Raw genomic sequence first — 27436 nt, 5'->3', positions numbered from 1 at the left:
AAGTGAAGAGTCGACATGGCACACATCCCTGTGTGCCATGCCTACAACGCACTGCCCTGGCATAGATCCGCCACCCCTCTAGCTGGGTGCACTATACCAGTGGTGAGGGTACAGGTGCATGAGCCCTGTACCCCTACAGGGTCTAAGCCAATTCTTAGACATTGTAAGTGCAAAAATGCCATTAAGAGTATTTGGTGCTGGGAGTTTGTCAGCACGAACTCCACACTACCATAATGGCTTTTTTTTTTTTAAACTGGGAAGTTTGGTATCAAACTTTTCAGCACATTAAACCCCCATTGATGCCAGTGTGGGATTTAATGAAAAAAGCACACAGAGGGCATTTTAGAGATGCCCCCTGAAAAACGACTTTACACTATTGTCCAGGCTGAGTGGCTGCTCATCAGCTGCCACCACCAGACATGTTTATGGACCCCTGGTTCGAGAGCCCGCTGCTCTAGCAGATCTGAAACAATGCACATCCTGGGACGAGATACCAAGCCTTCTCCCCCAGGATGGGCAGGGTCCACAAAGGGGAAGCTTCAAAGTCTTGCCGCCTTTGTGAGCTTCCCAGGCTTATAGCTGACCCCACCGGTGCTGACCACCACTTTCGGTGGGAGAAACAGCAGGTGGACCAAGTGATGAAGCCCACCTTAGCCAACCCCACCTCTCTTGTGGGGGGGGGGCGGGGGGGGGGGGGGGAAGGGTGTAAGAAAGTGGGTTTCTGTTGCAGTAACCCCCCCTTTTTTGCCTAATAGCTGATGCACTTTTCCTTGTTGTGCCCTGGGCTCCTGCCAATCAGGTGCCCAGGACCTGTGTTCCTTCCCTAAAAACTGCCTAACAGCCAAAACCCAAATTGGCAAACCCTGGCCACATGTCAGCCCCTGGTAAATGGTACCCTAGGTACCCAGGGCCTTTTGATCAGGGAAGGCCTCTAAGGACTGCAGCACTCATTGTGCCACCCTTAGAGGCCCTGTACCCTAACACACTGCTTTTCCAGGCTGGATGTCTGAATACAAGACAAAACAGAGAGTCGACATGGCACACATCCCTGTGTGCCATGCCCACAACCTACACTGCCCTGGCATACATCAGCCATCCTTCTAGCTGGGTGCCCTATGCCAGTGGTGTGGACACAGAGGCAGGAGCCCTGTGCCCCTACAGTACCCAGGTCCATTCCTGGGTCCTGTAAGTGCAGTACTGCCAGCTAAGAGAATATGGTGCTGGGAGCTGGTCAAACATGAACTCCACAGCACCATAATGGCAGCACTGAAGACTGAGAAGTTTGGTATCAAACTGCTCAGCACATTAAATCCACACTGATGCCAGTGTGTGATTTAATGTACAAAGCACCACAGAGGGCATCTTAGAGAGGCCCCCTGAATCCTAAACCTACAATCCACGTCTGTTCTGAGGCTGCCTATGCTGCCACACAGCAGACATGTTGCTGGACCCCTGGGTAGGAGAGCCCCTGCTCTCCTGGGTCTGCAACAATGCACATCCTGGGCGAGGTGCTAAATCTCCTCCCCCAGGATGGGCAGGGGGAAGCTTCAAAGGCATTCCGCCTCTGTGAGCTTCCCCAGGCCACTGCAACCCCCCACTCTGGCGGGAAGCTTGGCCAGAAACCCCAAATAAGGACAGGGGATGTGCCAGCCTGCCAACACCACCCCTCAGGTGGGGTAGGCGAGGTGAAGCATATCTCCGGGCTCTCGCCGTCTTGAAGCTGGGATGCCCTGCCCAATCAGGACTAGGCTCCTGCCCCCCTCCCACAGGAGAGAGGCAGGATAGGGGGTGTACCCACCCCAGGACAGGGTAGGCCCTTCACCTACCTGTAACGCCCCTAAATCTAGTATTTAGGGGCACCCTGAAGCTTCCTTCCCTAGATTCCAGATTCCGAAATTACAAGAAGAGCAAGAAGAAAAGACCTGCCCTGCAGCTGCTAGGGAAAGGGAGACACCAACTGCTTTGGCCCCAGCCCTACCGGCCTGTCGACCTCGAACCTGCTCCTGCTCCAAACCCGGCATCTCTTGTGGCCAGCAACCTCAGAATCCCCGGAGGACCTGGCTTCCTTTGAACTCTGATCCCCTGGGACTCCCATGAGTAGAGGCTCTACTCAAAACCTACCTTTCACCCCTGGCAGAAGCCCGGAACAACCACGATCCCAGCCCACTCTGCACCAGCCAAGCCTGGCCGGTGCCGGAGTGAACTAAACCCACGAGGACGACCCCACGGCGACTGTGACCCCGAGTCCGGCACCCAAGGACCCCCCTCGACAATCCTGAAGAAGCCTGCAGCCTCAGAACAGTGTGCCACCCCAACCGCGATCAACAGAGGGTAAGATTTTCCAACAACAAAAGGCACCCCTGCACCCGGCGCCCCACGCCCCTGTGTCCAATCCCGGGGTACCTACCTATCCTCCAACTACCCAACTTCTCTCGATGTGGTGGTGGCACCTGAAGGGTCCTCGACCCCGAGCTTGCAGTCTTTTTCCAAACCGGAGATTACCCATTGAAATCCATTGAGCGCCCGAAGGTTCAAAATCACTCTGCACCCAGCCGCCCGAGTGGCCCTGGCAGTGAAAACTCTACACCTACCTACTTCCCCACTTGCCCTGAGTAAGTGACCAGGAGCCCAGCTCCCACAGCCGCGTGGCTTGCCAGTCAGCAGCCACCAAACAAGGCCCGCCTATCCCTGATAGGATAACATTGGGCCTAACTCTCTGCACCCGGCCGCCCTAGAGTCGCTGAGGGTGAACCAACTGTACCTACCTGACCCTGTGAGACCCCTGAGTCTATGCCCAGAACCTCAACTCTGCCAGTCGAGTACTTACCCTTAAACCGCAAACTCTATTTTCCTCATAGGGTAACATTGACTGGCTTTTTCCTAAAATTTCTTCTAAGTGTGGACTTTTCAAATCTTCAAATATTCACCAAAAATCAGCCGAGTGACAAAAACGAATTTACTCACCTGCTCTTAGGTGAGCTCCCAGTGCTGGATCTTGGTGCCCAGCACTGACTCTGAAAAATCTCTACAACTATACTTACCCTTAACTCAATTTTCTTCCATAGGAAACCATTGACTGTGAAATTTCTTTTAAGTGTCGATTTCTGCAATCTTTAAATATTCTTCAAAAATCGCATAATATCTGAAAACGTAATTACTTACCTGTTTTGGATAAAGGTCCCAATACTGAGTCTAGGCACCCAGTACTGGATTACAAAAGTAACGAGAACATACTGAACCTGTAACCTGCATTTTCTTCCATAGGGAATCATTGACTGTTTTCTCTGAAATATTTTCTAAGTGTCAACTTTTAAAAATAGCTAAATATTGTTTAAAAATCATTACAGTACTTAAGTCGACTTTCATCACTTGATTCTGAATACTTACCCAAGACTGAATCTAGGATCCAGTCCTGGAATTACAAAAGTAAATTTAAAAAGTAATCTGTTACAAATAACTTGAATTTATCATTGAGCTCAATGCATTGTTGTGTTTAAAATAGAGTTGCCTATTGCAACCACTTGTAACTGTTTACAAAAGCCAATTGCATATTGCAAAAGTATTTATATGAAACATCTCATGCTGAGAAAGTATATTTTAAATCCAAGTGTTGGTTCTAAAATAAAACAAACATTTTTTTTATATATAAATCATTGGCCTAGAGTTCAGTTATTGAGTGTGTGAGACCATTTGCTGACTGAGTGTGTACAACAAATGCTTTACACTGTCCTCTGGTACTGCCTTACTGCTCGACCAAGCTACCACTTTAGAGAGTAAGGTTATATCCAACTTTAACCTCTGTCAAACCCTGGGGGACTGTGGACTCTGTACCTATTAGGGAACAGTATATACAGAGCCACTTTCTCACATTGGTGGATCAGCGGTGGGATACAAACTTGCATTTGTTGGACTACTTGGTTACCATCTGATCACACGACAGAACTCTTAAAAATTGCCTTAAGAATTCTGATTGGTCTTTTCCAAAATTACTAAAAGTCTTGCTAGGGCCTTGCTTAAGTCCCATTAGAATTTTAGAAAAATAAAAGTCACTATAGTCAGGGTAGAGGATTAGAACTGTCAGGTTAGAATGTCTCAAACAAACCCAGCTGTTAGTGACAATAATAACATGGACCTGGTGGAGGAGCTCGACCTCACACCTTACTTACACTTGTCTTTCAAGGAATTGAGGTCCTTATGCAAACTTAAAAATTTACCAATGGGTCTGCATCCAACCAAACTAAGGCTTCAGGAGCTCTTGGCTGAGTATGCTAAGGACCACCCATCTGAACATGGTGATGACCTGTCAGATGAGGAAGGGGAAGCATGGGAGGTTGACAATAACCCCCCCCCCCCCCCCATACTATTCCCTAGGGAGGAGAGGGCACCCATACCCTCCAATCCAAGGATTAGCATCTGGGCACCTAGAGACTACACAGGTGGCTCTGGTACCAGTGAGAACACTGGGGGACCCACCAGTGAAGAGGACAGCCTTTTAGCAAGGCTGGCCAAAAGAGTAGAGCAGAGTAGAGCTAGAGTCCAGGTTCCTGGCTCTAGAAAAAGAAAGGAGAGAGATGGGTTTAGCACCCATTAATGGTGGCAGCAACAATAAAAACAAGGATAGGGAGGAAACTTCTAAACCTAAAATCCCCAGAGCGATTGTCCCCAAGTTTGAGGAAGGTGATGACATCACCAAATGGTTCACAGCCTTTGAGAGGGCTTGTGAAATAAGAGTAAAGAAACCTCTCTGGGGGGCACTCATGTGGGAACTGTTCTCTGGTAACTGCAGAGACAGGCTTCTGACCCTCTCTGGGCCAGAGGCAGGATCCTATGACCTCATGCGGAGGGCTCTGATTGAGGGATTTGGATTCACTACTGAGGAGTATAGAATTAGATTCAGGGGGGCTCACAAAACCCAGACCCAGTCCTGGATTGACTTTGTAGACTTCTCAGTAAAGACACTGGATGATTGGTTAGCTGGACATGGTGTGCAGGATTGTACTGGATTGTACAATTTATTCATGAAGGAACATATATTAAGTAACTGCACAAATGAAAAGTTGCATCAGCATTTGGTAGACCTGGGTCTAATTTCGCCCCAGGAATTGGGAAAAAAGGCAGACCACTGGGTCAGGACTAGGGTGACTAGGACGTCCACTGGGAGTGACCAAAACAAAGGGGTCCCAAAGCCTCCCCAGAAGAAAGAGAGTGAACCCCTTGTGGGTAAAAGTAAGGAGTCCCAGGTAGCCCCCCAAAAACCTGACCAGGAGGGTGGGCCCAAAGACACCTCACAAACTAAACCAGGGTACCAAGGTAAGAGTTGGGATCCCAACAGAATATGGTGTTTCAACTGTCAGAAGTCTGGACACCACACCCAGGACTCTAGCTGTCTCTAGCTTTGATCCCACAACTCTGCAGCCTGCTCATGAGCGGCCAGCAGTTGGAGGCCCACATCCCCAATTGGATAACATTGGGCCTCAGCACTCTGCACCAGGCCGCCCTGGCGCCGCTCAGGGTGTTTCAAGAGTGCATCCTTGACCCTGGGGGAACCATGGTTCTAACCCCAGAATACCAACTCCCACAACAAAGTACTTACCTCATTTCTCTCAATAGGAATACATTAACTGTTTTTCCTTGGAAAATGTTCTGTGTTGAGTTAATTTGTCTGAAAACCTGAAGAACCGCACAAAAACGGATTTCCTTACCTTTTCTCTAGGAAATGTCCCAGTGAGATATCTAGGCATATCACACGGAGTAGAAAAAGTTACTTAAAAAGTAATATGAAAAGTAACGTCCAAAGTAATTTGTAAAGTAACTAAAACGTAATTTTGACTTACCTGCATTGCAATCAACTGCATTTGAAACTGCATTCAATTGTAAAACATTGCATAAGATTTTGCAAAACATTTTTCACTTACCTGTATCAGGCCTTGCTCGGCTCTAGAAATAAAATAACTAAATAATATTTTTTATACAAACAAATTGGTCTGAGTTCAGTCTTTGAGTGTGTGACATAATTTGCTGATTGAGTGTGTACAACAAACGCTTAACACTACCCTCTGATAAACCCTTACTGCTCGCCCACTCTACCACAAATAGAGAGTAAGGTGCTATCTACTTTTATTTATGCATATCTATTGGGTTCCACTGGGCTCTCTGCACACCATACCTCATTTTGGTATAGTATATACAGAGCCAGCGTCCTACAACTTTTCCTCATTTTTTCCCTCTGTGGCAAGGTTACTCTGAGGGGCAGGATTTCCTGCACTAATCTTGATGTCAATTGTGGTTTTTTTGGCCACATTTACAAAGTGATCTTTCACTGGACAAGACCTGTGGGCAATGCCTGCTAATTGCTAGAATGAGTAAAACTGAGCATCATGCTTCTGAAGAAAACACCTTAAATCTGGTCTTCCCAACAAGAACAACATGTTCACAGTATACATTTTCTGCTTTAGCACATACATGATGGCTGCTATTTTGGGCAGTGTAAGAAAATATCTTTCAGACATACAAAGCGTAGCATATTTTCTAGATGGCCAAGTAGAAATGTTTGCTTTGGACAAACGTAGTGGAATGTAATAGTGCATGCTTACCAATTGGACTCCACTGCTTTGGTGCAATCTTTGAACTGAACAAAAACAGCTCAGGAATAAAAATGATCAAGACTGAAACCAGATTAAAGGATGTTGTGAAAATGAGGATATATTTTAATTCAATCATAAACCTTCACTTTATCTATGTCTGGAACACAATCTAGGATCAACGTGCTCCCAAGGTAAACCTCTTTAGATCAGTTCTCTTGGTCATTTTAACTAGGTCAGTAAAGCAAATAGCAGGGGTGGATTAAGCTGGAAAGGGGTTTCAAACTGTTTAAGAATCAGGCCAGCCAGCTACATCCAACTGGGCCATGCTTCATAAGAGGGCTGTTAATGTAAGCCGACCATCTCCGAATGGAGCAGGCTTATAGAAGTACCCGAGGAGTATGGCTTTGGACAATCCAAGTTCACCAGTGAAGATATAGAATTGTGTGGTTGCAACTCAACTTTCAGGAGTTCTCGTCTATGATTTGTTCCACAGGGGCAGCTAGTTTGCAAAGATATCTTCGCTTTTGAGTAGTCCAGGTGCCTTGGGTCAACACAAATCCTCAGTCAGGGGGCCTTGTGAAGGTCTTCATGCATAATATCTATGGAGTTTATGGTGTCTCAAAGCATTTGAGGGAGAGCTTTCATCCGGGGATGAACTTACATCAATCCTTTAGTTGCCCTGGCAAGATCACTAGTGCTAAATCTACTTAAACTCTAGGATAAGAAGCAAATGATAATGCTGAGTGTGAAGGACATGACATACAGGCAAGCAGGAAAAATGCAAGCTGCCTTTATGGTAAAACAGCAGCATATATTGTCACAAAGATCATACCTCAAAGGCTCCACCTCACGATGGACATAATTCACCAAGAAACCCTGGTAAGTGAATATACATTATTGTGTCATTTACACACATCTATGAAAGTACCATACCTTTCTTCCATCGTTGGCATGGCAGTTGACATTTAGAGGGGTAAGAAGCGCCTTAAGGTTTTCTTCATTTCCACTTCTACAAAACAATAACATGCCCTTTTCAGTATTTCAATATAAACATTTATTGTACCAAAATAGAAGTCTCCCGAAGGAGAGCTAGGTATTGGTCTTTTGGAGAACAATCAAATGTGCCTTTAACACAAGCAGAAACTAAAAACATTTTACAAATGCCTCTCCCATTCCACAATAAAACATACTGCATTTCTGTGCAGCTACTCAACTTCTAATGGCAATATTTTTGCAATGAGTCTTGAAAAATAAAATGTTGTGTTTTCAATTAAATAATCATTTTCAAAATGGCTAGCCTGCCTCCAAATAATATCCACTATTGGCAGCTTCCATGTGTTAAAAGCACTGAGTGAGGGAAATTCAATAAAACATGGCTCAATTTGTAAGTGTCATTAAAATAAATCCTGGCAGCAACGGTTAAATATAATGAATGGTTAATATATGGACATACACAGGTATCAGAAGAGAATTAACAAATACACCATGCACTTCTTTCTCCTCTCTTTTTCAGACTTGACTTCAAATACACTGGTGCCGGATTGATGTGGGCAGGCTTGATTAACAACAAGATCCTTCACCTCCAACAGTGGGTTTTGGCACAGGTTTGTTGTCCCAGTGTCATCCTATTTCTAGCCGACTAAAGAGGTCCCGCTGCGTTGCTTCACCCAAGGACGCTGTCTTTGCCTGCAGCTTGTCGCCCCAGGAGGGGCCCTTATCACCGCCAGTGAGGAGCAAGTAGAGAGGAGAAAGGAAAGGAAAGCCTTACGGGACTCAGTCACCCACCAGCCCCTGCGGCGCAACATCTGTGCTTCCCCGCCCACTCATCCTATTAAAGTCTCACTGATAACCGCTACGCGATACGCGTGCGGGACGCGCCGGACGAAGCCCGGACAAAGGGCGGACAGTCTGAGACAGTCCGGGACAGGAGGGGGAAGGAGGGGGCTGCATACTGGTCTATTGTAAGTTAATATTTTCCCGCTTTCTGCGGTTTCAGTTTGCTGTGAGGATTTGTTATAGGCCAGGCCCAGTCACAATGCTTAAAACTAAACCTGCTGCTGTGCCCAGCACTCTGGATAATTATTTGGTCAAGATGGTTGACAAAATCAACCATGAACGTAGGAAGTCTCTAGGACGCTCAGGGCCACAATGCACGAGTCCCCCCCCCCCCCCCCCCTGCTCAACCAACTGGTCCTTCAGTCTAGTACCAACCAAGACGTTACTATTTCTCCAGATCCTATAGATTGTTCGATATTGGGTGTTCCAAAGGATATCACAAGCGTGGCTAGTGATACCCCTGGCCCTCCGAATGATGCGGATTCTGGCCAAGCAGCTTCACCTACTCCTTGCTTGACGGCCCCAAGGCCACAAAGATTATTACGTTCAGGCAGGAACTATAGTAAAATTACACAGCCTAAACGAGGAGGGAACCGCCCCACCAAGAGAGCTGACCCCATAATATCCAATATTCAACGAGACAAATCAGCATCATTGGATGGTACTAAGATCACTTTAGATAATGAGCAACTTGACTTCATGATTAACGCCATAGATGTCAAGCTTGATTTATTGGTTAAACCCCTTTTGACTAAACTCGCAACACTTACAGATGAAGTAGGCAGATTGGGAGGTTTACTGGACTCACTTATGAAGGCTGGTACTGTAGCAAAAACTAATGATAATGAACAAGAACCGGCAGAGGTTATCCCTATTACTACTAACTCAATTCCTTTAACGGCAGGTAGCATAAATTCTAATTTTTGTACTGGGAATGTTTGTGAAGTCCCTTCCGCTGTCCCCAATACTCTCCCTAAGCGGACGGGTCCCATTAATCCACCCTTTGATCCAGTAATAGGAAAACAGTTGGGCCCCAATGTAAACGCTAACAGTCTTAGTAGCCCTCAACCGGATTTGCCACCGACATGTTCACCTTTCGTGGCAGTTCTGACAAACGTTCCCCCAGTTAGAGAGTCCGGTAGTAATTATGGCTTTGGCGAATCTCACACGTCATTAAAGAATAAGACTGTGGACTGGCTCCATAGATGGTGTGGCTTCCCTGTAGCTCTATCAAGGGATATTTTAAGCACTAGAAGAACCAATTGGGTTGGCAAATCCCGTAAGACTTGTGATGGAGACTGTATTGTCATTAACTTCCGGAACCCACAACTTACCTCCACTGTATTGATTAAAGCCGCATCTCTTCCTACAAGTGACCAAGGTATTTCTCTACGCCCTCTTGGGTATTTTTATAGAGATCATGTTACTCAATCTGATGCCGAGTGTCACCGGTGGAGGCAAAGCGACCGGAACGTCTGTGCCGGCCCTACTATCCCTATGTTCAATAGATTCGAGCCCCTGAGTGGGCTTGATTGCAACGACTGACTGGTTCCCCTTTTAGCTGATACTGGATTTGAGAACGCTTCCCTGGGGAAGGGGAGGCGTAGTCTGGTCCCTGGGGTTCCTGATCCTATCTACCCTACTAGTATCGTAGGTATTTGTGGTAGTCCTATTGATTCCCCAGTGGATTGTGAGTCTGTAAGTCAGGTCCCCGATGATAGGGATCGGTCAGTACTAAATAAGCCTACACCTCCAGCCAACTGTGGCCCGTGCTCAATTGCCTGCTGGAATGTTGTGGGACTCTTACATAAGGACGCTTGTTTAGGTTGGTTTGATTTTATCAATCTTTTTAACATTTTATGTTTTCAGGAAACCTGGAGTGTGGACCCCATCAATTATAATGGTTTCGTTTCTTACCATTTGCCTGCCGTGGCTTCCAACTCGGGAAGAGCCAAGGGGGGACTCTTGACATTGATCTCAGTGGAAGTACCACTTACTGTAAAGAAATATGTTTTGATTGGGGCCCACTCCCAGATCCTATGGCTTTGTCAGGAGCCGGATAGAAATATCCTTTTAATCAATTTTTACAATAATGTATTTGATAATACTAGGCAACAGGTAGTGTTCGCCTTAGAGTCTGCTCTGGCAAACATTGTCACTGGAAATGATATTGTCTTTGATTTTATCTGGCTAGGGGATTTTAATACTTCTGTTTGTCCATTTTCTGCAAATAGGGTCTGTGGTTTTGTAAATTGTAGGGGGGTGGGCGTCCCTCATTTTCCCCATAATCCCTATGGTGAATCATTAAACAAAATTCTGATGACCTATTGGCGAAATCGTCCCTACTTTTACGGGTCGAAATGCTAACACTGTTATCGACTTCATTTGTATTTCTTCTAGCCTCAACCCATGGTGTACAGCCCCCCTGGTAGTGGATAATCTAATTAGTGATCACAACTGCCTGACTATGGAGGCCGTCCTATGGAGGGAAAATTACGGCCCTAAACCTAATATAGTAGTTAATATCGAACCACATCGACCCAATGGAACCAGAATCAGGTGGAAGGTGGATAAGGCGGATATCCTGTCCAACTCCATTATTACCAATTGTGTTAACGAAATCGTTTTTATTATAGAGAGCAGAGATTTAACTGATGCTATCATGCACAAGTTTATTAAAATTAACCTCAGTATTGAATCTAAACTTACCAAGCCTCCTAAGGGTAAGTCATGCCGGCAAAGGGGGTGGTTTGATCATGCTAGCACCTTCGCCCTGAAGGGCCTAAAAGAGGCTCTGGCAGCCAAACCAAGGGATAAAATCCTGATCAGGGAGCTTAGAGCCACCTACCAGGCTGCAGTTACCAACAGAAAGGTTGAATTAAGACAAGAGGCATGGGACAAGCTTGATCAGGCTGCTGAAACATCAGATTCCTCTCTATTTTGGGTGACAGTCAATTGTCCCTTCTTAAAGAACGAGGAGATACCTGTATTGACGGCAAACGTTAGCGCGGAGAGTTGGGTCTCTCACTTTTCCCTGATTTTTGATTCAGCTACACCTCCGGAGGCAGGGGAAGGTATTTGGCCCATCATTTCCTTAGATATATCCTTATCCGAAGTTCAGGATTGTATCTCTACTAGTAAAGGAGGGAAGGCCCAGGGACCTGATGGGGTGCCCATAGACGTCTATAAAAAAGAACCTGAAATATGGGGCCCGCTATTAACCAAAGTATTTAATGCAGCTGTCCGTTACGGCGTCCCGCATACCTGGGAGGAATCTATTATTATTCCTATTTATAAAAAGGGGGAGAGAAGGGATGCTAAGAATTACCGTCCGATCTCCCTCTTAGATTCCTCCGTGAAAATTATGAGCCGGGTGCTTCTTGTCAGATTAGAAGAATGGGCCGAATCGAACAACATTCTGGCAAATTCCCAATACGGTTTTAGGAAGGGACGAGGGACAGTAGAACAGTGCCTCAACCTAGAACTACTCATAGGGAAATATACGAAGGCCAAGAAAGGCTCCCTCTTTCTCTGCTTTGCAGATTTAAGCAGTGCCTTCGATATGGTAAACCACAAGATCCTATGGGAGAAATTACTTGAAATGGGGGCACCGGAGGGCATTGTTTATTTTCTGGCTAGGTTATATGCTAACCTTAGCTCAAGTGTTCGATACGGCCCTGGAGGGGAGCGCACCCCAAAGTTTCTCATTAGGCGTGGTATCAGACAGGGGTGTGTGCTCGCCCCCCTACTTTTTACACTTTTTATTAATGAGGTTGACTCTGTTTTAAAGACTGTTGTGGCAGACGCACCAAAAATTCTTGATTTTCATGCTCCTGTTTTACTTTATGCGGACGATGCCGTTCTTCTTTCTAGGACCCCCATCGGCCTACAACGCCTTATGGACAGGTTTTCTCTGTTCATTAAGGAAAGGAAGCTGATGATTAACAAATCAAAAACCTTTGTTATGGAATGTGGGATGGGCCGCAAAAAACCGCATTCTTACTTTATCGAAGGGCATAAGGTCCAAACGGTTGACACTTTTAACTATCTAGGTATAACCTTTTCCAAGACAGGTAGTTGGTCCAGTGAAATCACCCATGTTAGGGCTGGGATGGCGAAATGTGCCCACGGGGTGTTTACGTTCGCTTCCAAAATTGGGGATAAGCGGCTTAGAGATATGTTGAAAATCTACCAGATGAGGTGTATTTCAATTGCCCTTTATGGAGCAGGTGTTTGGGGGCACGTTTCGACTGGGAGTCTACAGGTGGAGGAAAATCTCTTCCTAAAAAGATTATTATGTTTACCCACTTCAGCTTCCACGGATTTGGTGCACAGGGAGTTCGGAATCCAACATCTCTCAGATTCTGCTGCCCTTAGACCACTTCTGTTGTGGCGTGCAATTTGGATAAAGGAAGAGACCTCCTTAAACAGAGATATTATTAAGGATTGTTTTACGACAGATAACCATCTAAAGATTCCATGGGTTAATTTTGTCACGAGCAGTTTTATGGAGATTTATGGTCTTAACCTATTTGAGGATAATCATGCCGCCTCTAGTTTGACCAAAAGCGAGATGAAATCTGTTTTTATGACCCAAAAGTCTGAGCGGCGTGAGAGGGCCAGTAGTAACCTTACCACTTGTATGCTCTACGGAAGTTGTTGCAATTTAATAGGCTATCAACCGTATTTGAGCTTTGTAACTAGACCTTCCCATCGATTCGTTCTGACCAGATTACGTTTTGGGATCGTTCACCATTTAGTGGCGTTCCCAAATATCAAAAAGCACCCGATTGGCCCCTGCCCTTGTGATTATACTACCGTACAAAGCACTTTGCACCTTCTATTGTTCTGCTCACTCTATGGCAACCTTCGTATAGCCTTTTTAAAACCAGTTAAGAAATATGGAGTTAGGACAGTTAAAGACACCATGAAATTGTTATTTAACCCCTCACCCGATGTCTGCTTTTTTACTGCTACATTTCTTCTCCAAGCCATTAAGGCAAGGCCTAGTATTATGTTTTAATTGTCATTCAACTGTATTTTAATTGCTTGTTAGACCATGTTGCATTAAGGAATGTTTCTTTAGGGTCTATCTTTTTTGTTTGAGTTTAATGATGTTTTTTAAATGTAATGTATGTGCTTTTATGGACTTTGTGTTAAGCTCCGAATAAAGCCTTATGAACTGAACTGACTAAAGAATAAAATGGCCAGAGTCGTACCACCAGTTCTGAGAACCAGTCATTCGTATTGCTGCAGTATAGAGAGGATCATCTTCATAATTTTTTTTTTTTCATACAGCATGTGACCACTAGATATCAAAGCACCAATTAATAAGTAGGAATAAAGCAGAGAAGAGGGATGCAAGAAACGATGAACCCGGTCTGACTATACTAAAATTTGAAGGAAGAAAGAAGGGGAAAAAAAAAAATATATAAACAAAAGGAACCCAACCATTTATCATTCCTTCATTTTAAGCAAGCTGTTTTTTTTTTAAAAGGATGAATGAAGTATATCTGGACCAGAGGCATGGAAGAACACTACACCTTCAAGTAAGACCAGAGGCTGAAACATCTGTATCATAGACTGAATATCTTGGGCTCGCCATTCGGGAGGAGAAGCCCAAAATAACCCTGTATCCTCAAGAAGTCCGATGAAAGGGAGTGTCTGAGAGGGGGGGGGCAGTTGTGACTTCAGCATGCTGATCTAGCTGCTCAGTGAATGCAGGAGGTTGGCTGTAGTCTGGAGGTGGGAAATGACAGCCTGAGGCGAACCTGTCTTCAACAACCAGTTGCGGAGATGGAGGATGACTAGCAACCCTGATCTGGGCAGATGAGCCGCGACCACCAGCATCCCCTTGGGACCATTGAGGGGCGCTTGCAAGGCCAAAAGGGGAGCACCTTGAACGGAAATTACTCAGGACTACTGAAAACTGCAGGTAGCGCTGATGAGCAGGAAGGGAATGTGAAAATAGACAACCTGCAAGCCCAACACTACCATCCAGTCTCCCGGGTCTAGGAAAGACAAGACTTGAGCCAGAGTGAGCATCTTGAACTTTTCCTTTTTGAGGAAATAGTTTAGGGCTCACAGATCTAGGATAGGATAGGATGCAGGCCCTTTTCCTTCTTTGGAACCAGAAAGTAGTGGGAATAGCAACCACAGCCAACATCTGGCGCAGAACCCTCTCTATGGCTCCCATGGCCAAGAGAGGCAGGACTTCCTCATGAAGCAGGGTCAAGTGATCCTCCGTCAGCTGTTCGTAAGTTGGTGACATGGAGGGAGGGGTAGTCTCGGACTGGAGGGAGTAGCCCCTTCAGACTATCTGAAGAACCCACCTGTTGACGTGATTTTTTGCCAGAGGTGGAGCAGATGGCTGATCCTGCTGCCAACTGGCCTCTAATGATCTTGAGGGACCATAATAGAAGGGCTTGAAGCCTGAGGGTGCGGGTGGGAGGGGCTGACCCGACCTCTGGCTGCCCAGCCAAAGGCCGCACAGAGATTGCTAAATTTGTGCAGTCTTGTGGCCGGGGTATGGCAGATGCGGCTGCAAGTCCCTTCCATAGCCACGAAAGAGGTAATAAGCAGACAGGGAACATGTGGCCACTGAGAGGCCCAATAACTCTGCCATAGCCCGTGCGTCTTTAAAGAGCTTTAGGGCCATGTCTGCTTTGTCTCCAGGTGCCATCAAAGGGCATGTCAATGAGGGAAGCCTGAACATCCCCAGAAAAGCCAGAAGTTCTCAGCTAGGTGTGGCACTGAACGGCCACAGTCGTCGAAATCGCTCTGCCCTGAGAGTCGGTGGTGTCAAGCCCACAACAAAGGACGAACTTTGCGACATCTCTCGAGTTTGATACTGCTTGGGAGAAGTTGGCCTGGGCCTCTCCGGGACCTGTGACCGCACTTGCACAACCGTTTCACACAGGGAGTGGGAGTCATGGCCCAATAGGCATGCGGTTTTCACCAACCGCACGCAAGAATGGAGGAAGAAAAGATCTACTTGTCCAACTACCCAGCCTCTTGGATTCCCTGTCCGTGGGTGGGGAAGGGAACGAACCCTGCGATGGGGAAGGGAACGACGTAGAAGCTTGGACCACCAAGCTCTCAGGGTAGGTTGGCTAGTGAGAACATTTGGGTTGCCCGGTGAAGGGCGATGGCAGCAGGCAATTGTCCTATTCAGACCAGGTTTCGGGTAGGACATCAGTCAAGGCCTCATTGAAAGGCAGGAGGGGTTCTGAAGGCAGACACCCGGCTTCAGGAACTTCATCACAATGTTTGTCTTGACTGCAACAGAAGAGAGTTGAAGGTCCAGGACCGCTATAACGTAGGAAGCTTCCTCTTCTGTAGCCACAGTAGGGGGTGAAAGCAGACCAGAATCTAGAGAGGTGTCCAATCCATTGGCCTCACCCAAATCCTTATACCAGTCTATTTTTTGCTCTGGCTGGTCTTGTAAAGGATCCAGAGACCCCTCTTTATCTTCCTCCATTCCTAGCCCTTAAAAAATAAGGCTAAGGAACTGACCCAGGACCTAAGGGTGCTGTTGGTAATGGGATCGGTGTCGGTAGGCACTGATCTGGCTTCGGGTCATCGGGGAATAGAATGGGGCTGGCTGGTACCACACGATAGCCGGTGGTTTCAGGAATCTCTTGCCGCGGGTCGACGCCAGATAAGGTCACAGTGGAGCAACCGGCGCCAGTATGGATCCACCACTAGATCCAAGAGGGGGCATTGCAGAACCCGATGGAGACTCCTCTGAGCCTCTGGGGCCCGAAGGCGCGCGGGCAGGGTCAGGCCACCCAAATATGAGGCACATGGTGACATAAAATTCTTTGAGTTGGGCGGGGGTCGCTCCGTCTCCTGGGAAGACAGGGAAGCGAGGAGTCAACCCAGGTTCAGGATCCACAGAACTAGGCATGAGACTCCTCTGTCATGTCATCCGACAGACCGGCAAGAAGTGGAAGCCTGCTTGGACGTCTTGTGTTTCTTATGCCTCTTACCTGACCTATCTGATGACTTTGAGTGGGAGGGCGAGAACTTAGCACTTCCAAAGCAGCGGCCGGACCTTTCTCTCGAGTAGGACTGAGAATGAGATCTCCAGGGCGAACGTTGCGGTGCCAAGCACCGAGCCACTATTAGCTTAAGGGATATGCTCCCGCAAAGCTTTTGGACCCATGGACCGGCAGTCGGAGCACAACTTTGAGTCATGGTTTTGTTCCAGACACCAAAGACAAAGTGTGGATCTGGCACAGTGGCAGGCGCTGTATGGTTTAAATCCAGACGTTCTTTTTGAAATGCTTGAAAAACCTACACACCAAAAATGCTCGACTAAAGTCAGAAAAAGCATGTCAAAAAGTGACAGAGGGTAGCTCTCTCACAGATCTGCGCTGGCTGTCATGGAAAGAAAATAGCCGACGTCAGCGCACCGAGGTGGCGACTATATAGGTGATGCGGACGTGTCAACGGTAGAGACTACGTCATGTGGAGCCAACCAATGCCACCTATCAATGCGTGGGGTATTACTCAAAGGAAAATATTCCAGATCCAGTCTGTTGCCTGGGACATTCAAAGGCAAGGGAATCTGTGGCTAGATGTCTATCAAATCAATTACTTTTGAGAAGTATAGTTTGCAAAACTCTAGCGGGTATGTTTGTATGGTATATTTTATAGTACCAAATTCTTACACACTTTTTCAAGTCCTAAATCACCCTCTTCACCTAGGAGATCAAATGGACTACAGATCCAATTGTCCATCCAAAGAAGAAAACAACTCCCCTGAAGGGCCCCAAAACTAAAGGAAATAAAAGCCAGCACTACCTACTATGATACCCACTGTACACCACCTCCGACATCCTCTCTAGAGTCAAATCCACTCACTCGACCACTGGCTGGTCAGAAACTGTCTTTAAAAAAAAAAAACAATTGAAAATGGAGACTAACAAGAGTAGAAACAAAACAAGTATTGGCAATGCCAATAGGTCTTGCAACTGCGAGAGTTAGAGCTACCGGCGTTGTAAATGTCAATGTCTTTCACCCATGTGTTTTGGTTTGGAGTGAAGTGGATTTATGTGGTGTGGAGTGGAATTATGTGGGCTGGATTGGAATGGTTAGTTCTGGAATTGTGTGGGGTGGAATTGTGTAGTGTGGAGTTTATTTGTGATTGCACTGCTGATGCCTTGGCTCTAATGTCTGTGTAAGAAAGACACTTGCCCTGCTACTGCCATGGATGTCGAGGCGCCACAATGCCAGGGGAAGCAGAACTGATAGCACGAGTCCTTTGACCATCAAAGACATTACAATTTTGACCAACTGATCAACTTTAAACCCCTCAATACCATATTTGCTACTGTGGGATGACAAACGACAACACGTCTAAGGGAAGCTTCCACTGCAGATGGATATAGCCGAAGCCCAAGTATTAACTGTGGTCTCTCTCTTTCTGCATATTTGTGGCTTGATTTGCTACCACTAGTGTGGTACTAGCTCTGTATGAGGAAAGGAACCTTCCATTGCTGAAGTCTACGTGGTGGTAAGAGGGACAAAGAACAAATGATCGAGAGAGACACTTCCAAAGTTGCACTACTGATACCCAAGTAAGGGGTACCTGTCATCCATGGAAGAAAGCTTGCACCGCAAATACCCAAGTGATAAGAGGAACAAGGTATGTGTGATTTAGAGAGATGCTTGCATTAGTGATGCCTGTGCAAGAGACACACATGAGAAAGCTTGCACCGCTCATGCACGTGTGTCGCCTACACTACTGATGCCTTAGTGGCATCTGTTGTCCATGCGAGGACGCTTGCACTACTGAAGCAGATGTGGTGCGTCCATGCGTGTGTGGTGAGTTTGTGAGACAGGTGCTTGCACTGCTGAAAGATGTGGTGCGCCCGTGCGTGTGGTGCAGTGTTTGTGAGTCAGACGCTTGCACTGCTGATGCACTTTTGGTATCTGTACTTTATAGAAGTTTGAGCTAAGCTTTTATTGAAGTAAGCAGAGGATCTGGTCCCAGGACTGAGAATGCAAGTCGCATGTCGTCTGTCACACTGTACAACATTCCCGAGAAGCCTGTCATCCTCCCCAACTCCAAGTGTCCTGCAAATGGATCTGTGTCAGAGTGAAGTGGCTTTCTAGAGAGAGTAAGGGTGTCAATAACTCCTGGTATGGACACTCTGTCATGTAACGTGGTGCACTGTAGGTGGGAAGATAGCGATGTGGCCTGCTGGAGAGGTCTGTGTGGATTCTTATATCACAGTAAAATAACCAGCATGGCAGACTCAATACTCAAATTCAATAAGTTGATCAAAAGAACAATTTTTGTGACCAGGATTAGCCCCTCCCATTATTTGAAGCATATAGTCATTTCAGTTTATGGGACAGTGTCACCAAATGGTTACAAATTACAAAAAGCCTCCATGATGGGTATTTTACCTTCTCGTAGCAGTGGAAGCCAGAAGAAGCGCTTGCTTTACAGAGGAATAAAAAAGGTGCCACACCTTCCCAGAGAAGTTAACGATTGTTTTTTTTGATTCACAGTACATAGGAAAAGGGTTTCCCTTTTTTTTTGTTGAAACTGAGAGTGTGCATGAACTTTAACATAAAAACAGCGTATTAGCGTATCCAACTTCCCTAACAGCTCACCCATAGCCCGGGAGGGGAAATAACTTTAAAAGAATATGTTAAAAGGTGTCTTAATTAAGGGTGCAATTTTAGAAAATTAAAAGGCATAGGGGGCACGGTTAGAAGGCAATGTGTAGCGCCACTCCCAAGGGAATAACAGCACATGTATATTTTTAGAGAGGAACTATGTGGGTTCATAAAAGCAGAAGCTGAGGGGCATGAAGCAGCTTGTGTATCCGCCGTAAGGGAGCTATCAAGACCCCGACATGTGGGATTTACCCAGCGGACAGCCCAGGTAACCAGCTCCCAATGGTTCCAAGCTAGAGCTAGTCAGCACTTAATAGAGTTTGGGCACAAATTCATAAGCCGGCCAATAGCTCAGCAAACTAGACACTCGGCGCTGACATCAACTGGACAATAACTCCAGTTATTAAACAAGCAACAGAGCGGGAGGAGCGGACGCAATGATAAAAGATAAAGTGTGCCATCCGGGAACAAAGTAGTGTTTACGTGAAGCTTTTATGGCACTAGTCAAGTGACAAGGTTTGACGCAGTGCTAAAGTAACGTGGCAGGTGGAGTGAGGGACGAGGAGGGGTGCAGCAAGCGACGGAGCGGGAGGTGCGGCCATAATGATGAACAGGCCAAAAGAAGAAAAATAGTGTATCACACAAACAATAAACAAACGAGTAAGACCACATGTAACAGGGGCAGGCTCCATTTTGAAGTAAGACAACAAAGAGACCATAGAAAAGCAAGATCATACGAGGGAAACAAGGAACCAATGAGAAACAAAGGGCAAGAACAAGGCCCACAGAGGAGATACAGCATGTCTAGAAGACAGCACATGCGCACCGCCTAGGCTTGACCTAAAAAGGAAACTAGAAGATTAGATTGAAAAAAAGATAATAGAAAAAAAGTTTGTCCCAGGATAAGAGTTAAAGCAAAGTTGAGGGAGACATCTTGGTTTAATGAGCAGTTAGTTAAGGTATGGTATGAGAGAATGTAGGGTGCATCAGTTGAGAGTAATGTATGGGCTAACATTAGGATTTGAGGAAGAGTTAGAGATGGGTAAAGGGATTGGTAAACCTTAGGGGTTGTGTTATGGTTAGAACAAGAGATGGTGTAAGCCACACTATAAAGGATGGTGCTGTGCTTATGGCTGGAGTTGAAGTTCGTATTAGCACTGGTGATAAAATTAGCATTCGAGTATGGTATGGAGTTATGGTTAAATTATGTTTAGGCATGGAGTTATAAGTTAGGGTTAATGTATGCAGATGAAGAGTTCGCAAATGTAGTGGTAAATATTTGACAAAATCTACATTTTGATATTTTCATGTTTGCAATTACTTTCACTTCTTTTTTTAATTAAATTTTTTTCCTGCAATCAATCTAATACTGAGTCAATTGCTAAATTAATTTACTATGTTGGCACACAAAAAGGGCCACTTCGTCTAAAAAAGGAGTCTTTCGGGTAGTACTGTATCAGTGGTGTGGCTAAAAAACAATTAGAAGACAGACACAAGTATTCTCTAAGCCAAGACAGAGTTGCAAAACAAACACAACATAATTTGGTTTAATATGGCATTATTTAGCTCTTGCAAGATCATGCACCAAAATAGTTTGCAATTTACTGGCTTTTCCATGCACCAATATATTCTGGAATTCACTGGCTTCTGGATAGTCTCAGATTGTCTCCATACAGTACAGTACTGAGTAGGAACTCTGGCTTCAAGAGACAATCCCATTCCATTATAGGCACCACAGCTAAGAGATTACTTTTATACAAAACTGAACATTTGCTGGTACAATTTTCCATGTATTGAGATTGCCTTTAAAAAAAAAAATGATATTCCTAATAAAGGACTTTCACTCATCACCATCATTTTGTGGCCCAAGTATGGTGTTAAAAGACTGTACACATTTATGAAGCAGTTTATGTGGCATGTTGTTTACCTGGCACACTCTAAGACTTCATCCTTCTTGTATTCACCTGAAAGAGATAATTATGACTTTACTAAAATGAACTCCTATGCTGAAGTTACACACACTAACACCCTCTTTTGCTCAGTCAGACAAATTACAAAGGTTATTAGAACAAGCACTGACAAAGCCATAGTTTTAGGTGCAAGTTTTAACAATAATTTATATAGATTCCAGAGACTAAGCAACCTGCACCGCCATTAGAGGACAGACTCAGAAGGGTGAAAGTTTAATGAGAACATGCAGAACTACAAAGATGTTCAAAGTGCTTACAATTGTGGTTATGAATGTCAAACGTTTGAATTCACAAATCCAGTTGTCAAAGCTTTTAACTAATAAATTAAAAAGGGTGATTCGCAATATCAGGTCATGTGAGTCTCACAGGAAGGTGGCCTTTTGCCAATAGAGAAAACCTTCACAGGACAATACACTAAGTCAAAAACAAAGTATTATTAATATTTAGAAATCATTACAGAAGGCAAAAATGTTATTAGTAAAATTTAAATCAGCATCTATAATGCATCAAATAATGCCAATTGCGAGAGGTCATGAAATTAGGTTTTCCACCACAGCAAATAAATAGCCAAACCAAAATGTAGTTGAACGAAGGAATACCATAAATTTCCTCAGTTCAAGGAATGTCTAGGTATAAACCATCAAGATGACCAACGTTAATACTGTTTCCAAGGAAAGAGCAAAAAGTCTAAGTATAAACTAAATAGACTAGCATAGACTGCACAGTTCAAAAAGCAAGAAAAGTCTCAAAGTATATTCAGCTGAAAGACCAACGTGGACTCTACCTTCAAGACAGTAAGCAAAAAGTCAAGTACAGAGTCAGATAACAGCCTCGCATAGATACGGTTTGGTTTAAAAGAAAAGAATAGTTGTGCACATATCCCAGAAAGGGCATAATTTATAGATTTCAGACAGTGAAAAGCCGCACACTCGACATGGTGAGATTCAACCATTATAGTGCTGTACTTCAAAGTTGCATGATATGAACCAAACACCATTGGAGAAATTGAGTTACCTGGAAAAATAAATATTTAGAAAACATCTACATTATGAATTATAATTCACCACTCTACCCTACAAACAACAGAAATGAAATTGTATGATTGAAGTTAACAAAATACAATAAAACGTTAAAAAATTTTGAAGTACAGTTGTGATCTGGACAGGCCGTAAAAATTGCTACTTGCACAGCACATCTCCTGAACAGTTCCCTTCTCAAGGAACACAATGTAATGCATTTAGTGAGTAACTTCTGTGGCATCATGAAAAAGAAATCTATTTCAATTATTTTTTTTAACAGAAAAGAACACCAGCTAGAGACGTGAAGGTGAAAGCATATTCAAAACAAAGAAAATAAAAGAAATACTTTTAGTCTATAAATGAAGAGTGCAAGTCAGTGCAAACAGACTGAGGCCCAGTAATGCCAAACACCGCCTAGTTAAGCTAACTTAAACAGAGCTATCAAGGATTACACTACAACACATCCTCAATCATTCTTGGTTTCTTCAGCTTTGTGGTCTCCAAGACTTTCATCTCATCATACTAATTTCGATCTCTCTTTTTCTAGCCATCATCTTCTTTCCTCAACCACATTTAGGAACTCTTAAAACAGATACCTTCTAAAAATGTTTAAATTAGACTTGGAACAAGAATTATTATTAATGTTAATATCTTCTTTAGCAAGCCATCACCCAACGTCAAACCATTCACCATCGTCACAATTCCCTTCCCAATATTACTAAACCATAAACCACCTGTTTACCATAACCAGTCTCTCCCAAAGTTAAGTTCATAGGCACTAGGAGTCATATTATCAATATATTTATTAATTTTAATGCTGTTTTCATGTACAACACTGCTGGACTTTAAGTACACACTTAAGTAGACAACTGTCCAATTTTCACATTATTTAATGCCACACCAAGGGGAACGGGGGGGGGGGGAGGGGGGGGATCAACACCCCAAATAAGCAGTTAATTAAAAACATGTTTCACTCTCTTAAGACGCACTCAAATTATTAGTTTGGTCTACTTTAGGAAAACTAGTGTCAAGTAGGATTTACCTACCCAGTTACTTGTAATGTTAAAATAAGCAGGTTTACTGCAAATGTGATTAATACCTCTCAATATTGGATCACCCCCAACATATCTCTATCAAATATATAATTATATCTACACTCACTTGTTGCAATCATTACTGAAACATGCCCTTCATCACGTTTCTCTTGCATCACACATCTAAGTCTTCTCTTGAGCAAGCCCAAGTCTAGGATGCATCTGTGGACTTCTATAACAAATTCCAGATTCTTCCTAAAATTGAATCTCGATTCCTTCAGCAGTATTCCTATTACTTTTCACTCTAATCTCAATAAATTCTTTAATAACGTTTCCTCTGCAATAATCAATTTACACACACTCTTTTCATCAGTATTAATAATATTGACTCTAGAGCATAATAGTTCTGTTAAATTCATTAGCAGGAACCAAATTATCCATTTCAGGCAGTTTGTCTTAAGGAAATTCATAATCCACTTTAAATTCTTTAGGTAAGTCCTGACTCAAAAGAATAGACATGCAACAATACATGCCACGCCATAGGAAAGAGGAATATGTAGATAAGTAACACCTTCTGAACCAGATATAACAATTAGAATTTTGGCCTATACTCCCATAGCAAACAAACATTTTCTCCAAAGTTTTATTAGAACTATCTCTATGATCTGAACTATCCCTTGTAACATTAATATGCTGCAAGACAGTTTTATTTGGAGCATGCACGACTGGATAATACAGACTCATAATCAATCTTTGTTACTCAATTATTAGAGATTAATCAAAGTGCATAAAAATAAACGCAGAAGGACGATAAATGATGCAGGATCATAAACTGCATTAAAAAAAGATGAAGCAATAAAACCAATACAAAAGCTTTCACCACTGAATTATGAAAATGGACACAAAAAGTCACTTATCTAGCTCATAAATGTAATAGTATTCAAGACTGAACAAATCTACTCGCCCACTCGCTATGGGGTGGCGAGTCAGATTTTCAGAACAAGCTAGGCTTATGGCCTACTTGCAAGCTGACAAACAGATGTTCTGTTCACTCACTAAGTGGAGAAGCATTAAGGATGCCTTTAAACTTGTTTTGTATTTTGACAAAACATTTTTTAATTCAGAGACAGAGGTCAAAAGTCAGGTTATATCTACATGCATGACAATGTTCAATCAATGCATGAGATGCCACAGAATCCTCACCATGTAAAAATAAACCTGCAGGACCACAAATGCTCAGTCACATATATGCACTCTCATACACAATACACATAACTAAATGCCTACGTTCGGACCCCTATATCTGAGAGTAATGTGGGTTTTCCCTCGCTGGTGTGTTTTGGCCCCCAATGTGACTAGCTGCTCTGCTTTGCCCCAATAGGATTCAAGGGACAGGGAAGGAGAGATGGTGCACCTGGTGTTGGGCATGCTGTAGGAACCGGAGGAAGATAATTAGTACTAAGTGGCTCCTTAGAGCTTCCTTCGTGACCTGCCACAGGGCTGGACTCAAGAGCTACTCGCTTGGTCTACTGAAGCATTCACTACAAGGTAGCATGGCAACAGGCTCAGGAGACCACTTCCACTTGTCTCACCCAGTTCACAGACTTCTATCCACCCTGGCTGAACCTATCCTGACCAGGCATGCTCAGCCAATGTAGAGAAGAAATATGGGCCAGAGATGCCTCTGCTAGTACAATGGTCATTGTATTCCGGATCATTCCTTCATGCTGGCAAACTAGACCGTGCACATAGCATCTCAAAGCTGAGCAAGGAGTCCACAAATAGCTTGCATTTGCATGTCAATGCTAGTCACAAACTTAGCAGGTGGTTTGGGGTAAAGCCATCGGCTTAGTTGCTTTCACAATAGCAGCTGGAAAAAGACTGATGAACTTAACAAATGCCATTTGACAGGTCTTTTGTAGGGTAACAAATCTCTAGCAAGTTTAGGCAAAGATGCACTATTTTAATAGTCTTCCTAAGCCTCATGAAAACCCTGCCTAACTTATACAATATTCACCCTACAATCCTTTTTACAGCTATTAGAAGGTAAACCCATTGATTTATATGCATTTAAAAAGGACATTTAACATTTGTTATTAAAACACAACATTTTCTATTTATTTTCATATATATCTTACTCAATACCATTAACAGATCATGAACAGGTAGGATTGTATTCTCCTCAAATTAAACTCAACAATTAAAACAATTACTAAACCAAAAAACGAAACACTATACACATTGTATTCAGTACAAAAGTAAAATTCCACATAAGTCAGTCACCACTGGCACCCTTAAAGGCATAATTTTAAAGCATTCCCCTGCAACAATAAGGCACATACAATGTTTGTGTGCATAAAAACGGTGACTATGAAAACACAAACAATGTTGATCCAATCACTATAAACACATGCTCAGACTAAGGACCTACTGCCCCCTAAAAGCATATATGTTTTGGCACAAACCAATGGATCTCAAGAGTACCAAATGGTTTGCTATTTTCACTGAAAAGTATATCACATACGTCATAATAGTTACAATCTGGAAAACTAAAGAAAGATGTGAAAGTCCCACTTATGCACTCAAAATGTAAAAACGAAAGATATGTTCACCTGTCAACACTGGTATTGTAGAAGGGTCTGATAAGTCCAATGCAGTCTTTCCATCTGTATTGCGGATCATTGGATCAGCTCCATGCTGCAACAGCACTACAAAAAAGATGAAATATGGTTAACCTCACATGAACTGAGAGCACTTCGGATCAATCATTGAATAAGGGTACTTGTATAGTGAAATTAAAATGGATCCGCACACTGTGCATTTGGAAGAACATCTTGTTATACTACAGGATCAAAAAGCAGATTATTGTGCTGTGCACATTTTCATTCACTCAGTCGCTATCAACTGATATATTTAACCACTGCAACACATTAAAAAAAAAAATCTGTGTCAGATGTTCAGTGCAGAGTTTTTCCAATTCAGAATTTAAAAAAAATAAAATTAAAATACTGTTGATAAATTCATAACTGCCAAAACAAGGCATTAACATAGCTGTTTGATAAACATCTGCTGAAGTTGTTGACTAATTCAATTATGTAAATCAGTCATGCTTTTTGCTAGTTCAAAGTCAGTTTATTTATGGTTGGCAATCCCGATTTTCGACCCTAGTTTTAACAGAGGAAAACGAAACACCAGAGTTGTTATAATCACTCTGAAAAATTACAATTTAATCAAAATGAAAAAGCTATTAAGTAGATGTGGTCAATAAATGAATGGTCCCAATTGTTTTATTCACCAGAATAACTGTTATAAAGTAAGAATTTTGTAATTAAAGATAAAATGGACAAAAAGGGAATACCTATGCAGACGTCAATCTTTCCTTTAATAGCAGACTCATGGAGAGGGGTATAGTTCCAATTATCACGTGCATTTGGATTCGCACCACGTCGCAAAAGGAGGGTCACAACTTCTGCATGACCAAAAGAGCAGGCATTGTGCAGAGGAACAAGGCCACCATCATCTCTTGCATGGACATTTCCACCAGCCTGAAGAAGGCACTCGACTACATCCTTTCGTCCAAACCCTGGTAGAAAATAAACATAATGAACAAGATCAACTTTATAGGACTACTAAGAATGTGTTTCATTGTGAAAAATAAGACATAACAGGGCAAAAAGTATAAAATATTGACAGTATTGAAGATGAAAAACCAAAACAGATTAGAAATGGGCCTACAAAATTAGCATATTCAGGAAGCATACTTGTAAGTTAAGAGAAATACTGACACACAACCCGAAATTCACGATGAAGTTGGATTTATGTAGCTTCTGTTCCACACCCTCACAGTGGGTTCTGCAACATGATATTTTCATGGATATTTGCACGAAGTAGAATCACAGAGCATTATTGAGATGCTGGATAATATTTCGCGTTTTTTGGAAGTTAGACTTTAAAGAAAACATACCCATTAGCAGCAGCTTGTTTTGTTAAACAAAGTCAGTCAGTAATGAAGTAAATCTGAAAGAAAAGACCCCTTCTAAAGTACAGAAGCACTAAGCAGGAAAGAGGATTCCTAGGTTTTGGCTTGAACAGGTGGGAGTTCTGTGAATGGTAAGATTCTACACAGTCACAAGATACACAGAAGGAGAACATTTCAGCAGACGCCTAATTTGTCCATTTCAGTTGTACATTGGTGGTGTGTCAAGATAGACACGAGTAACGACAAAGACACAAAGTCTAAAGCAGCAAACAAAGACGTGCACAAATGAGAACACACTATTTATGCTATGTCTCCATGGAACAACCTCTCTAAACTATCAAGTTAGGGGAGAAAAAACGGCAACGCAGCTTTGGGAAAA

The 27436-nt window shown here is 43.6% G+C and overlaps 1 protein-coding gene across 2 annotated transcripts in view; it reads right to left on the bottom strand.

The window, feature by feature from the left end:
- TNKS2 (tankyrase 2) overlaps positions 1–27436 on the bottom strand; it is a 689601-nt gene that overhangs the window by 615893 nt on the left and 46272 nt on the right. For both annotated transcript variants that reach the window (XM_085605833.1, XM_085605841.1), the window contains exons 2-5: positions 26437–26661; positions 25691–25786; positions 20983–21019; positions 7518–7593 (exon numbers count right to left, since the gene is read on the bottom strand). In XM_085605833.1, the coding sequence (XP_085461959.1) occupies positions 7518–7593; positions 20983–21019; positions 25691–25786; positions 26437–26661 (434 nt within the window). The remainder of the gene's footprint in view (positions 1–7517; positions 7594–20982; positions 21020–25690; positions 25787–26436; positions 26662–27436) is intronic.

The sequence above is a fragment of the Triturus cristatus genome, chromosome 1_2 (assembly GCF_964204655.1).
Source record: "Triturus cristatus chromosome 1_2, aTriCri1.1, whole genome shotgun sequence".
Taxonomy (NCBI): Eukaryota; Metazoa; Chordata; class Amphibia; order Caudata; family Salamandridae; genus Triturus; species Triturus cristatus.
The sequence above is the reverse complement of the archived record's forward strand: the minus strand, read 5'-3'. Positions and strand labels throughout refer to the sequence as shown.